At 32.0% G+C, this 16,455-nt stretch overlaps 1 protein-coding gene across 1 annotated transcript in view; it reads left to right on the top strand.

The window, feature by feature from the left end:
• The window catches only part of LOC114332483 (solute carrier organic anion transporter family member 5A1-like), a 233,732-nt gene that overhangs the window by 147,807 nt on the left and 69,470 nt on the right, over positions 1–16,455 (top strand). The window contains exon 4 of the mRNA XM_028282280.2: positions 14,561–15,134. Within this exon, the coding sequence (XP_028138081.1) occupies positions 14,561–15,134 (574 nt within the window). The remainder of the gene's footprint in view (positions 1–14,560; positions 15,135–16,455) is intronic.

Below are 16,455 nucleotides of genomic sequence, written 5' to 3'. Positions count from 1 at the left end.
GGTTATTATTCGAAAGATATTTAGGCTCAAACTGTGATTTCCGTCTAATAGACGGGGTGTTAGTGTTTGTGCCCAGTTTGTCATTACACATAATGTGCCCCAGTTCGTCAAAAATCATCAAATAAGGGGAATAAAGACCCTGAGGAAACTCTTTTGAAATGGTTTGATGAGGTAGAAGACGACCTAAGCGAAGTGGAATCAATTTGTGATGAAAATATTGTCACTGACTACCATTGCTACACTGTACTAATTATAGTACCTGTCAGTTTTTTTTTTGTTTTAACATTTTTTAAAAACCTTTTTATTTTCATTTTTATTACTCTTTGTTTAACTTGATTATAAATTTTTATTAAGATTCTTTAATTTGTTTCATTTTTATCACACTTTTTTTCAGGAGTAAAAAAGTACACAAACAATCCTTCCATTCTTGTTATAATGTTTTTTATTTTAATAAGTACATAAAAACTAGATTAATTACTGTGTTTTTTAGATAATCAATACTTTCAGTAAGTCATTGAGATATTTTTTTGCATTAAAATATTTAACAAAAACAAAAATTACCACTAAAATGTTAAACCCGTCTGTCAGGCGGTTAGTTAGTGTTTACGCCATTACTTTAAGATGTTAGTACTTAAGGGTTAATGGTGAATAGAGGTCACCGAGCCGGTTCTAGATATACTACATTTTTTGCCCTACCGACTTTTATAACCGAGTTACAGGGTGTTTTATCGATTTTGCCCGTTTCTTTCCTAAGCCATAACTTTAGAACCACCCTGTATATTTTTTGGATATTTGGTACACATATGTCTCATTAAAAACCCAAACGACCGACTTACTAATTATAAGAAAAATCCAGGTCCGGATTAACAAAAAATTATAAAGTAATTTTGACCTTAAAAAACACCCTGTATATTCAAATTTTGAAATTCTGTTTGCATATTTGAAAAGAGTACAAAAAAGTAAGTTTAATGGTTCGCTTCAATTTTTCGGCCAGACAATTTTATGACTTTAATTTTGAAATTATATTGAATTTTTTAAGAACTCTGAAATTAAAAAGCAGATATTATTAACTTTTAGTTATAAATTATTAAAGTTAATGAATAAATACTCATTTTAAAATACTTATTTACCACATTGGAACGACCCAATTACTAATCACAAGGAAAATCCAGGTCCGGATTAACAAAAAAATATAAAGTAATAATTGTGGCCTTGAACCAACACCCTGTATATTGAAATTTTTAAAATTTGTCTGCGCATTTTAAAAGAGCATAAAAAACTGTGATTAAAGGTTCATTTTAATTTTTTGTGCTGTTGATTTAATTACAGCAATTTTGAAATCATATTGATTAATTCTTTCAAGGTCACAGGAAGCTGCCAGAAAAATGAAGAACAATCCCAATGTAATTAGAAAATCGATTCGAAAACTTTTAAAACGAGCAAGGAAATGCATCGAACAAAATGGCGGACATTTTGAGCAACTGTAATTCAAACATTTTTAATTTATGTTAAATTGTTGAATTGTTTAAACGAATTTTTTTTATTAGATATAGCTGTTTTTTAATTCTTTACTAAATCATTAAAATATCCCAATTCTCGCAATTCTAATTTTTAATGATGTGCATACAGCTACAAATCCAGAAAATCCATGAAGCCAGCGTAAATAAATATTAAGTATGTATTTTTAAAATAAGTATTGATTCATTAACATTAAATTATTAAAAGTTAATAATACATACCTGGTTTTTAATCTCGGAGCTCTTTAAAATTTCAATATAATTTCAAAATTGATGTAATTAAATCAACGGCGAAAAAATTAAAATGAACCTTTAATCACAGTTTTTTATGCTATTTTAAAATGCGCAGACAAATTTTCAAAATTTCAATATACAGGGTGTTGGTTCAAGGTCACAATTACTTTATATTTAAAAAAAACAGTAAAATCCTGTATAAAAGGTATATTTAAAAAACCCGCAAAAGGGCCACATCGAAATCACATAACTAGTTTTCGACTGGTTTACCAGCCATCATCAGTGCTTACGTGCAATGTACATGCTAACCACCAAGATAGTATTTAACAAAAATATGTGGGTCAAAGCCCAGTAAAAGAAGTCCGTCAAGGAAACATTGGTTTAAAATGCTACCTTTAGCCTGGATGTTTAAAATATTTTCTAATTTGCCCTAGGTAACATCTGAGATGTAGATATGACTTGTTCACATGTTTGAAGTGAGACGGCAAGTTCACTTGACGTTTCCTTGACGGACTACTTTTACTGGGCTTTGACCCACATATTTTTGTATAATACTATCTTGGTGGTTAGCATGTACATTGCACGTAAGCACTGATGATGACTGGTAAACCAGTCGAAAACTAGTTATTTGATTTTGATGTGGCCCTTTTTGAGGGTTTTTTAAATATACCTTTTATACAGAATTTTACTGTTTTTTTTTTTGTATTACATGGTATACAGCCAACTACAGGAAAACTTTTTCCTTGTGGATTTTTATATTTTTTTTTTTGTTAATCCGGACCTGGATTTTTCTTGTCATTAGTAATTGGGTCGTTCCAGTGTGGTAAATAAGTATTGATTATTTTTAAAATGAGTATTTATTCATTAACTTTATTAATTTATAACTAAAAGTTAATAATACCTGCTTTTTAATGTCTTAAAAGTTCTTAAAAAATTCAATATAATTTCAAAATTAAAGTCATAAAATTGTCTGGCCGAAAAATTGAAGCGAACCGTTAAACTTACTTTTTGTGCTCGTTTTGTGCTCAAAATTTGAATATACAGGGTGTTGTTTTAAGGTCACAATTACTTTATAATTTTTTGTTAATCCGGACCTGGATTTTTCTTATGATTAGTATGTCGGTCGTTTGGGTTTTGAATAAGACATATGTGTACCAAATATCAAAAAAATATACAGGGTGGTTTTAAAGTTAATGCTTAAAAAAGAAATGGGCAAAATCGATAAGACACCCTGTAACTCGGTTATAAAAGTTGGCAGGGCAAAAAATGTAGTATATCTAGAACCGGCTCGGTGACCTCTATTCACCGTTAAAGTATTTCCGTTTCCCAATGAAACACCCTGTATAATAGACATTTGACATTTCTTATAGTCTTTATACATATACATTTCTTAACCACTTCCTGTCATTGATTTCTGCAATGGTCTTTCTTCCCAATTCTCAATATTTAATATTACATTTAATGTTACAAAAAGTAATTTACTTTTTGTAACTCTTCATATACGCTGTCCTTTTCCTCTTTCTTCATTTCTTGGTCTGACTTTTCTTCTTTTTGTATTGTCTTTCGTGATAGTACCATTTTCGGTATTTTTTCCTTTTCCATTATTTCAATGTTTTGTTCTAATAATTCAAACTTTTGTTTCTCTTGAGACATATTTGTATTTCAAATGATCACAATGCTCTATACTTTTTGTTTCCTTTTGCTATTCTCGCCTTTATTCCCACTTCTGCATGTCCCTTTTTATCTAATTTTACACCCAGTTAAGTAAAAGTTCTTTCCAATTTATTCTCAATATTACTTTTTTGTAAGTCTTCATATAGCTGTGATTTCACCTATAGAATAGAATAGACATATGCTTTATTGTCATTGGAAATTGTACAATTTTATACACAAAGCTTACAAAGAGCCATAATAACAAAACAATCACAAACAAAATTTACTAAAATTACATAAATTGCATATTTTTGCACCTCTTTCTTCATTTCTTGGTCTGCCTTTCCTTCTTTTTTGTTTAGGCTTTCGTGATAGTACCATTTTCGGCATTTTCTCCTTTTCCATTATTTCAATGTTTTGTTCTAATAATTCAAATTTACTTATACGTACACTCTTGAGACATACCTATTTGGATTTCATTAATGATCGCAATGCTCTATACTCTATACTTTTTGTTTCCTTTTGCTATTCTTGCCTCTATCTCCACTTCTTCATTTGCCTTTTCATCTAATTTTACACCCAGGTAAGTAAATTCTGAAACTCTTGAATGTACATGTATTTTCTTCCCCTATCTCCCATCTGAAATTGTCTTATTTTTCTTTAGCTGTTTCTTCCATTATCATGTAATTTGTCTTTTTCTTATTTATTATTATTGCAAGCCAAATGTATTGTGCCCCTTTTAGTATATTGGTCATTAATAGGTCATTAGAATCTTTTTAGTTATGTCTTACTTGTCGTTAATAGTGTTAGATCGTCTGCTAATGCTATACATTGATTGCCATTTTTAAAGATTGCTTCCTGCATATTTATTTTGCTTGTTCTGCGTTTATTATTCCCTCCAATATTAGATCAAAAAGAATCATCGATATTGAGTCTCCTTGTCGCAATCCCTTCCTTTGTTTCAAAATTGTTTGATTTATGACCTTTCCATGCTATTTCTTTTGTTGTGTTATCCATAGTCCTTTTTAGCATCCTGGCGATTGTACCTGGTGGATGTAACAGGACATATAGGTACTGCTGTTTTATGTTCGTAGTACATAGTCTGGATTTCTTTTAGCGCAAATATTTGATTCGTCCAATATCTTTTTCGTGTATTGATTTAGCTTTTTTCTTATGATTTGTGTCAATTGTTTTGTAAACTACTTATATAATATCAACGCTATGCCTCTATAGGTTTCACATCTCATTTTCTCACCCCTTTTGTGTATTTGGCATATTATAACTCTCTTGATATTTTTTCTATTTTCCATATACTTTTTATCAGTTTGTGTATCTCTTTATGAAGCATTTTCTATCCTGCTTTTATCATTTCCGCTGATATTTCTGTTAGTTCCGGGATTTATTATTTTTTATTTCATTTTCTATTTGTTCCTTTGCAGCTAGTTCTACTACTATGTGATATAATCTTGACTATTCCATCGTTATCCATTTCGATTATAATTTCTTGATTTCTCTTGTTCGCGATCTGATTTTCCAGATTGCTTAATTTTTTTTTTCGTTTCCATAATCGCTTCTTTTCTGTGCCTTGATTTTATTAAGAAATATGATACTGACCCGTGTAAGACAAGGACATACTTTTGTCCAAAATTATAAAATATAGATATAGTGATATTTGAAGATAATAATCTAATCGTTACTTTCCGAATAAGTATTATTTGGACTTTAGCGGGGAGTAAAGAATTTGAAAACAGGATCTTATTGTACCAAATTTCGTGTTCTTTCTTTCAAATCTTAATTCAATGAAAGATAAAGATGACCTTTATGCCCTACATAGTAATTATTCACACAAATGAAATGTAAACTTAACATTATCAAATAATATTGTTATACAGAGAAGTGATAAAACGTATAATATGTCACTATTGTTTTTAAATCAATAAAACAACGTATGATTCAGTAATTGATATTATTATTTAATAACCCGTATGAGTAAGAAAATATTCTTGACAAACACTTCTTTCGAATAAACAAATAAAACTTAACAACAATTAAGTCAGAAAATAACTACGAAATAATGCAAGAAGCAAAGAAATCTAGTGACATAAATGGTATCTCAAGCAAAATAAAAAGACATGAAAGGAGTTGAAAAAACCATTATAAACATGTAAAAGGCAATAAAAAAACTCTTGTATTAAGTATTAAAGAAAATAAGACAGGAAATTGTTATTTTGTACCAAGTCAGTAAAGTTACTCTTTATCAAACGAGTCTGATATTATGAGCAGAGCGAGCATAGCGAGCGAGGCGAATAACAGACGAGTTCGATAAAGAGTCTTTACTGACGTGGTGAATACAAAATTTTATCGCCAACAATTTGATATTGGTTTTAACATTTTTTTACAAGTTAAGAATTTTAGAATTAAGAAATTTTAGACGTAATAAAAATTCCATGACAGTGATGACAGGCGACTTCTGCATGATGGCCGCTTTCGATTTTTAATCGATAGTTATCAATATTGAATAATTCTAAATCGGTAAAGTGTTGATTTATTTTATATGAATATAATTACAAAATACTACAGAATTTCACTTTTTGACATCAATAATTTAATTAACAATGTCATAAATTTTGTACAATATTTTTAATAATTAAAGTAAATAAATTGTAAGTTAACTCAAATAAATAATCGATTACTGCCATTGACCACTTACAATCAATTCCGATTAATCGCGGCAGGTAAAGTAAAATTCTTCTTTCAGTACAATAAAGTGTTATTTTGCTGCCGCAAATGAGGGCAAATGAGTACAATAATGAATGACTTAAGTGACGGTTGGCGATAAAATAAATTAAAGTACTAAAATTAAAAAGACTACTTTCAGAATTTGTTATGCACTGTAAATGTAAATTTAAAAAAACATATCGGTTTTATTTAATTTAGAAGTAAAAATCGCCTTAAATTTCTTGCCAAGGAGCCCTTCATCCTTGTGGTTGCTGGTCTTACTCATTTTAGTTTTTCTGGGGGTTCTGTTCTAACACTTTCTTGGGGATTCTTCTTTTCTCCTTCGTCTTAAGTGCCTGTACCATACTAGCTGTTGTCTTTCGATCTCATCTGTTCTTTATTAACACATTGACCGCCACATTAAAATTTTTTGTTTTCCTTTGGCTTCACTCAGAATCTCAATGTTAATGTGATTTATATTTAACTCAATTGAGAGCCTGTGCCAAACAAGGCGTGAGTTAAATACAACTCACGTGGTGTTCAATGTGTTAATTCACATTTATTGTTTAATGTCGACGTTTATTATGTATTCTAGTCTAGATCTTCTTGCTGACCTCCTCTACAAATCCTTCTCAGTGACTCTTAAAACGTTGGTCTTCTTCGTTAATAGTCAGACTTTAGCTCCATAAGTTAATACTAGTTTTAATATTCAAGTATATTCAAATGGGAATTAAGCCACAATTTTACCTAAAAATGATTTTATTAACGTTTCGACGCCCAAGTCGGGTGTCGTTGTCAAAATACAAAATAATCTCTAACGCGAGAATTTCAGTGCCACCGTTGCATTTGGTTGTCTTTTTAAAGACAGATCACATGCTATGATTTTTTGTGGCGGATATTCTTGAGTTGGGATTGATTTCATGTAATCGAATGAACTATCTTTTAGTAAAGTCATCCCAGGAACGCAACTCATCAATATTGGCAATATCATTTTAAAGTCGTCTACTTTAAAATGTATAATACGTGTCTGAATTGCCGATATAAATGAGTCAGATTAAATAAATTATTAGAAGAATTTTTTACTAAGCAACAACATTTTTGTTTATTTAGTATTATTTTGTATTTTGACAACGACACCCGACTTGGGCGTCGAAACGTTAATAAAATCATTTTTAGGTAAAATTGTGGCTTATTTCCCATTTGAATATACTTGATTATAAAAATGCCACAAGAAAATAGCTTCAGAACAACAGTTTTAATATTGTGTTGTAAATTCGTGCTTTATTTTCTTTTCTATATTTTTTGGCACAGCCCTGAATTCAGCCCTTTCTATCACCTGTCTTCCATTTACAATCCTTTCTTTAATATTTTCTTCATTCTGTACTCGATAGTTTTATTGCCAGATATACATATTCATTGCAGCTTGCAATTATCTCCTGTTAAAGGTTCAGGTTCTTCTGTTCCTACCCTTAGATATTGTGTTTTTTTGGTATTCACCTCCAGGCTCCATTTTCTATATTCCTCTAGTATAGTAGCTTCCTTCCCAAATATTTAAGATCTTTCTTGTCCTGTGCAATTACAATTTGGTCATCTGCATAGTGTAGTAGACTAAGAGCCGCTATAGGTGAAATTTCTTAATCATTTTAGGCACGATGGGACCCTATAACTTAAATAGTAGAACCTAAAAGAAAACGTTTGAACATTGTGCCGTCACTTTTCAGTGGCACATGCGTCGACAGTGGCGCATCAAACTTTCCACTTATGGACGGGATAAATAAATTAAAAGTTAACAGAACTTACTAACAGAATTAATTTTTTTTTTAAGTTCTATGTGATTAACACATAGGATTCATCGTGATTTTAACCCACCACCCCTTCCCCCTGCCGCCTACATCAAAAACTTCATTTTTCTACAAGCACTATTCAAAGTGCACTTTTCTGCACGGTTTTATGTTAGCAAACTTGATATTTTCTCACAGTATGAGATATTTGACATTAGTGTGCAGAAAAGTGACGTTTCTGTGCCGCAAAGTGACGTTTCTGTGCCGCAAAGTTCTTTTCTGCACAGTTGACTACCTCATTCTGAGTAACGTTATATTCTGTTTACATCCGTGGACTACCGCATTCTGAGTAACGTTATATTCTGTTTACATCCGTGGTTAAACTTTAGACAAATATATAACCTATAAGACAATTATATTTAACTATAGCATAGAAACTAAATTATGGATGTTACAACTGTTTTATTTTACAATTTTATTCTTATTAAACATTTTATAATTATCAAATAACCAATAAGGATTTAGCAACCTGTGCAAGATATGTCGAATGAAGTAGGTTTTGTGTAAATCCGTGACTGCATAAATATAATGTCAAAAATGTGTAATAATTGTTTAAATTTAAACAAATTAAGGCAGTGCATTAATTTTTTAACTGATTTCTGTGCAATTTATTTAGGTATAAGGAATTTAAATTGATTAGTAGGTATTAATTAAATACAGTTTAAAATTTATCACATAGGTACCTATTATAATTAATCGTCGTTTGGAAATTGTGATTTTTATTTTTAGGAAAAACTGTGCTTGTAGAAAAAGTATAGTGTGAAACACGTGCAGAAAGGTAATTTCTCACTCGTTTGAATTGCGGCACTCGCTTGCGCTCGTACCGCAACTTTTCAAACTCGTGAGAAATTAGTACCTTTCTGCACTTGTTGCACAATATACTATTTTCGTTTTTATTTTTTTTTGGTGGGATGCAATCAATTTTAAAATTTCAAAAAATTCACACGCACAGTTGAAGCTTTTATAAAACATGCCTATTTTTTATAGACCCATAGGTAGAGTGTACATAACCTCAAAAAATTAAAAGAAATTTTTTTTTTTCAAAAAAACGTATAACTTTTTTTGAGGAATAGCTGCAGGTCTAATTTTTTCTTAATCTTGTGTGTTTTATCAAACACTATATTTTTAATTTTTTTTAAGATCTTTCCGTAAGTCTCCCCACCTTCAAAAATCCGAAAAACTGTTTTTTGGGGGGTTTTGGGGGATTTTCCCTATTTTATAGACTTCATAATATATCAAATCAATTTTGTTTTTATAGGTTATATGTGACTTGAAGTAACTGAGTTCTTTAGAATATTTAAAAATCAGAAAAACACGTTCAAACCCCCCAAAACCCCCTTAAAAAACAGTTTTTTGGATTTTTGAAGGTGACTAACGTTACTGAAAAATCTGAAAAAAATTATAAATATAGTGTTTGATAAAATACACAAGACTAAGAAAAAATTAGATCTGCAGCTATCCCCAAAAAAAAGTTAGTTACTTTTTTTCAAAAAAAATTTTTTTAAATTTTTTTGAGGTTATGTACATTCAACCTACAGGTCTATAAAAAATAGACGTATTTTATAAAAGCCTTAACTATGCGTGTAAATTTTTTGAAATTCTAAAATTGATTGCATCCCACCAAAAAAAAAAATCGAAAAATAAAGTTTTTGATGGTTGGGGCAGGGAGAAGGGGGTGGTGGGTTAAAATTAAGATGAATCTTATGTCTTAATCACATAAAACTTAAAAAAATGAAAAAAATTAAATTCTGGTAATGAGGGAGGGTATTTTTTAATATATGTATCCCGTCCATAAGTGGAAAGTTTGATGCGCCACTGTAGACGCATGTGCCACTGAAAAGTGACGGCACAGTGTTCAAACGTTTTCTTTTAGGTTCTACTATTTAAGTTATAGGGTCCCGTCGTGCCTAAAATGATTAAGAATTTTCACCTATAGCGGCTCTTAGTCTATAGCGTGTAGGTATCGTATCTCCTATCAGTAGTCCCATTCCATTGCACTTCTTCCTCTGTCTCAGGGCTTCATCAATATATGTAGATTGAATAATACTGGCGATATACAGCATCCTTGTCTTAGTCCTTTAGTGACCAGAATCCTTTTGATAATATATTTCCAATTTTAATTTTGGATGTCGAGTTTCTATATAATTCTTTTAGCGCCTGTATGATAGATACATACATTTATGCTGGTTTTTTCTAGTACTTCCCATAGTGTATTGATGGGTACAGTATCATATGCCTTCGTTAGATCGGCCATAAGTAAATGCAACTCTTGGGCTCTTGAGAGCCTTTTTTCTATTACTTGGGTTAGACAGAAAATGTTGTCTATTGTGGATCTATTTGTCCTAAAACCGCTTTGTTCCTCTGATTCGTATGGATGGTACTCTTCACATACAAGGTCTTTTAATATTCTTCCGCAAAGTTGACTTTTTTTTTTTCAAAAAAAAAAAAAAAACTCAGAATATAATGTACCCTTACATATGGCATTTATTGACTTTCACAAGGCTTTCGATAGTATTGAAACCTGGTCCTTTTTGTCAGCCCTCAGGGATGCTCGAATAGACTCACGGTACACTACACTCATTAAAAACATTTATGAACAGGCCACATTCCACATCAAAATCAATGAAGACCAAAAAACCGAAAAAATACGCCTTGGTAAAGGTATTAGACAAGGTGATACTATTTCACCAAAACTTTTTACCTTAGCATTGGAAAATGTATTCAAACAGCTCGACTGGGAGGAAAAAGGTCTAAACATTGATGGTGTACATTTGAGTCATTTGAGGTTTGCGGACGACATAGTATTATTCAGTACAGATATCAAGGAACTGGAGCAAATGATGAAGGAACTAAACCAGCAGTCAAATAAAATAGGTCTCAAAATGAATCTTCAGAAAACAAAAATAATGAGTAATGTACAAACTAATCTTGTTATTGACAACGTCAGTCTTGAAAATGTAGACCACTATTTATATATCTTGGACATACCATTAAAATCGGCAAAGAAAACCAAATAGCCGAAATAAAAAGACGCATACAATTGTCTTGGGTAGCTTTCGGCAAGTTAAGCTTTATCTTGAAGAATAGAGATATACCAATGTGTCTAAAACGAAGAGTTTATGACAAATGTATCTTGCCTGTAACTACATATGGACTGGAGACCATGGCCTTTACAAAGAAAACCTTAGAGCAGCTCAGTACAACTCAAAGAGCGATGGAGAGGGCCATGCTAGGGATTAGTTTGAGAGACAAAATTCGAAATATCGACATTCGTGAAAGAACAAAGATTACTGATGTCGCAGAACGTATAGCAAGGCTCAAGTGGCAATGGGTCGGACATGTTGCCCGAGATAATCCCGAAAAATGGACACAGAGACTAACAAACTGGAGACCAAGAGAGAACAGGCGATTAGTAGGCAGACCGCAGAAGAGGTGGGCAGATGATATCAAACAAGTCGCGGGCAAACAGTGGATGAGAATTGCCAAGAGTAGAAATCGATGGAAGCAAATGGAAGAGGCCTATGTCCAGCAGTGGACGAACACAGGCTGAAGAAGAAGAAGAAGAAGAAAGTTGACTTAGTGTACTACGGTAATATCTCTGTAGTTAATTGGCTCTTGTACTACTTTCTTAAGTATAGATATTATCCATCCTTCTTTTCATATCTGTGATACCGGTTCTCCATTTAAAAATCTGTTAAATAATATTGTTATTATTTTTGCTAATTTATGAGTACCATTTTTTAGTAGTTCTGCGGGTATTCCTTTCGTCCATGGGGCGTGGCTGTTTTTTAATAAGGTTATTAATTTTTTGATCTCTTTTTTTTTTTCTACCAATAGTGTTTTTTGTAATGCTGTTCCCATTTCTTTGATGTCATGGGGTTTATGATAGGTCCTTATCTTTTGTTGGTTCTTACATTCTTTATAAATCTCCAGGTTTCTCTATATTTTTGCCCTAGGATGTATGTGTCCAACTCCTGGCATTTATCTTCCCATTTTGGTTTTCAATTTGGCACATGCTTTCTGATATTCACTTTTTTTATTCTCGTCTACTCTGTCGTTTATTTATCTAGCCATTTATAATAATACTTCCTGTTTATGTTTTTCATTTCTTCTAGTTGATCATTCCATTAGTAATTTCTAACTTCTCGCTTGTTCTCTGTGATACCTAAAATTTCTTGTGCCGCTTTGTGCATTCCAGTTACTATTGTTTTATAAATCGTTGTTTCTTGTTAGTATTCTCTAGGTAGAGCTTGATCGAATCTTCTATTGTACAAATATTTGCCAAGCTGTTAATCTTGTTGATATATCTATTTTTTATCTCTTCGTCATTTTTTTTGTCCTATTTTGTTGTTTAACTAGGTGTTGATGGCTACCACATTCTGGAAATAAAATTAAAGGAATAACAACAAAGAAACAAAAATTTCTTTAACGAAAACCATTCTGAAGATGAAAACCATTGTGGATAGCCACACAAAAATGGAGATGGGCAGGACACATAGCCATAATGACAGATGGGCGATGGAAAAAGAGGTTATTGGAATGGCTACCAAGAGAAGACAAAATAAGCGTTGGTCAACCGCCTACATGATGGACTGACAATTTAAGAAGGCTAAATAAAAGCTGGGTGAGAGCTTCGCAAGATAGAAGTAATTGGAAACAAGGGGAAAATGCCTATGTTCAGAAGTGCACTTTTGAGGCTGTATGATGATGATTCTGAAGATATTGTTAAAAACCTATACGAGGCTGCCATTAAAGAGATGTAACCTCCTTTTTGGAAATATTTTTTAAGTTTTGTTTTGTGAAGGAAAAATCTGGATATCCTGTATAAAATATTTAGAAAAGTTTTTAATGTGTAACATCCTTTCTTCCACAATACCTATTAAAAAAATCAAATTATACACTACTCCAAGAAATTAACGCACCACCTTAAAAATGGGTCGTTTTTGATGTCTCGAATTTCCTAAACCTGTTGTTCGATTTAAGTGATTTTTTTAATATGTTATAGCCTTGTTCTTTAACAATATCGCTGTAATAATATTGTTGCTAAACCCTAAACTGTATACCGGGTGTACCAATCAAACTGTGTTTTTTTCTCAAAGTTCACCACACCCTGTAGAATATTTTAACATTTATAAAATACTAAAATTAAAACCCAACTTTAGCCTCAGATTTACTTAACATTCTGTTTTTTGGTTCGATCGCTTATGTTGGATAATAAAAAAGTTAGGAAGTTTAACAACTAGCCATGTTTTTTATCAATAGGGTGTGCGACTTGTAAGGGGTAATTCTGCATGAAAAAGAAACGACAGTTTGCTTTATAAACGTAAGTCCACAACTGCTTAGTTTCCCAGATACGGGGTGTTAAAATTTGTCTTACAAACTGACGATTTATGTATTGCTCTAAAACAGGTTGAGATTTGCAAATGAAATTTGGTGGGTTTTAAGAGGTAGTGCATTTTTTGACAAACAATTAAGAATTTTATGAGACGAACGACGAAGTAGTTTTCAATCCTAATAGTAAATTATTAATATTGAAAATATTAAAAATATTACTAAAAGATTTTTAAATTGAAAACTTTTTGGTACACTTTCCTGGTGACACCTCCAAGACTTCTACAATTTGCAAGTCAAATGGATGATGCAGTGAAGACGAGAGGGAAGGAATTCTACACTATGCAATTCACATCCACCGTCTGCAGCTGGTAAAGTTCCAACGGAAAAATGCACCTAGTTACTCTACGGAGTAATACGACTATAAAATAAAAATGGTATACATTTTTATTTTAAGAATTTTATGTTCACCATTGGTGTGCATACGGGTAATATGACCCGTATGCGGGCCAATGGAAAATATAAAATGGTTAATTGTGTGTTAAAAAATGCGCAGTAACTACCTCTTAAGACCTACCAAATTTCATTTGCATATTTCACCGGTTTTAGAACAATAAATAAATCGTCAGTTTGTAAGACAAATTTCAACATCCCGTATTTTGGAACCGAAGCATTTGCGGACATATGTTTATAAAGCAAATTGGCATTATTTTTTCATGCAGAATTACCCCTTAAAGTTTGTCGCACTTATTTAGAAACACCCTGTATCGATGAAGAACATGGCTAGTTGTTAAAGTACCTAATTTTTTTATTATCCAACATAAGTGAATGAATCAAAAACAGAATGTTAAGAAAACCTGATGCTATAGTTGGGTTTTAATTTCAGTATTTTATAAATGCTATAACAGTGGTCGGTAGTAAACTTATTAGCCAAAGAGCCAAATATGAACATTATAACAATTGAAAAAAATTGGGAGCAACATCTAGAGCAAGTACTAGAATAATCCACAGGGTGTGGTGAACTTTGAGAGAAAAAAAACAGTTTGATTGGTACATCCGGTGTACAAAGCAAATTACCTGCCTAGTAACAATATTAGTACAGTGATATTGTTATAGAATACGGCTATAGCATATTAAAAATAACTTAAATTGGACTAAAGGTTTAGGAAATTCGAGACATCAAAAATTACCACTTTTAAGGAGATGAGTTAATTTCTTGGAGTAGTGTAGTATTTCTAATGTATTAACAATGTTTTTTTGTTTCAGTCCTTCGTATTACTATTGTCATTTCTTGTTACCTTACAACAAGCATTAAGTTCTGGATACATAAATTCTGTGATAACAACAATTGAAAAACGGTTTGAGATTCCATCGAGTCTATCCGGCCTGGTGGCATCATCGTACGAGATAGGCAACGTCATCACTGTTATATTTGTAAGTTATTTAGGTAGCAGAAGGCACATCCCCGTTTGGATTGGTGTTGGAGCTGTCATCATGGGCATAGGATCACTTATATTCATGGTTCCACATTTTATCGCTGAAGAAAATAGCGGCGTAACAATTGTGAACACGACTGAAGAAAATATGTGCAGAACTGTCTCTGTCCATGAACAAGATATGGGATTGGGAAGGTTGTCGTCAGGGTTGTCTTCTCCCCCTTTAGCACCAAATAATCTTCGCGGTGATAATTGCATTCAGGGTACTCCATCGACTACAGGACCAGTATTGTTGTTCGTTCTTGCACAATTATTATTAGGTTGTGGCGGATCTCCTCTTTTTACTCTTGGAACAACATATATAGATGATCACGTTAGACCAGAGAGCTCTTCAATATATATAGGTAAGCATAAATTTATATTTTGTAAACACTTAGAACAAAGTTTTTTTTTTAATTTAAATAATAAGAATACCACTAATCTACAAGATTTATCAACATTTTATCTTTAACCTAATTTTCCTAAAACTGTTTGTAATCTAGATGTAACCTGGTCCATCTTAGCTTTTTTTGACATGAAATGCTCACTTCTTTGTTGTGGCTACACAGCAGTCAGCACATCACTGACTCTGCTATTCAGTAACTTGTCATGTCTTTTTGCAGCTACAATGCTGAATACTATATAACTAAGTCTTGCCAACTTTTCACATTACACAAGCTGGAACGTTTTAGTCCTCTTGAACCTTCGTATCTGAGGTTGGTTGACAAGAAGCTGAAGCATTTCATGGTTAGGATAATTATTATGGAGCCTCTCATGTCTCCTGGCGACTTTCTTAATTTCATTTGGAACAGATTCGACTCGAAGGTCTCTACGTAAATCGTCAGGACATACCAAGAAGCACCTACAATATTCCTTAGTATTCGGTTCTGCAGCGTTTCTAGATTTCTATATGTAATTGTTTTCTTTTGACAGTCCCATAATTGTAAGCCATGCTATAGGTCCACACCGGTTTTAATATCTGTTTGTAAATCATTACTTTGTTCTGGATAGAAAGTTGAGAGTACCTACCTATCAAACAATGCATTTTCAACGAAAACTTTTCGTTTATAAATTCGCAAAGTCTGTGTGTTATTGCATCGCCGCTCCTGCAATACTTTGAGCAGATTTATTGATGGATTCTTATGTAGTTTTGTCTTCTGAATCCGAATATGAAAACGGCATTTCGATATATCTAACCGTCTTCGAGATAATCGACCTAAAAGTCTAAAATGTGACGTCACAATCCTTTTATTTTCCGCCGACACACTAAGCGTCAGCTGAAATCATTTATAGTAAGTAGGCTAGTTTTTTTAATCTGAATTTGTTAAGAAAAGCATAGGTTATTTACATTTGAGTTTGACATTTCGTGAATGTCAGACTAAATTTTAAATTAAGTATTAATAAAATATCAATGACATTTGATAGTGAATTTAATTATTATATAAAATAAATTAGATGTTCAAAAATACAATTTGAGTATATTTTGAAAGCAATAATTTATTAACTTTAAAAAGGTTTATACGAGTATACGACCTCCCCTATAATGGGACTACCTAATGATAAATGGACTGTTCGATTTGTTATGAAATGAAAATTGTTATTATAGTCGGTTCACTAAACTCAGACACAACTGGCTAGTGATTTTAGTAGGTTATTTTTTTTTTGTTTTTTGCCAATTTTGCCGAA

The sequence above is a fragment of the Diabrotica virgifera genome, chromosome 10 (assembly GCF_917563875.1).
Source record: "Diabrotica virgifera virgifera chromosome 10, PGI_DIABVI_V3a".
In the NCBI taxonomy this organism is placed as follows: Eukaryota; Metazoa; Arthropoda; class Insecta; order Coleoptera; family Chrysomelidae; genus Diabrotica; species Diabrotica virgifera.
Note: the sequence above shows the minus strand (reverse complement) of the source record. Positions and strands in the feature narration are given on the sequence as shown.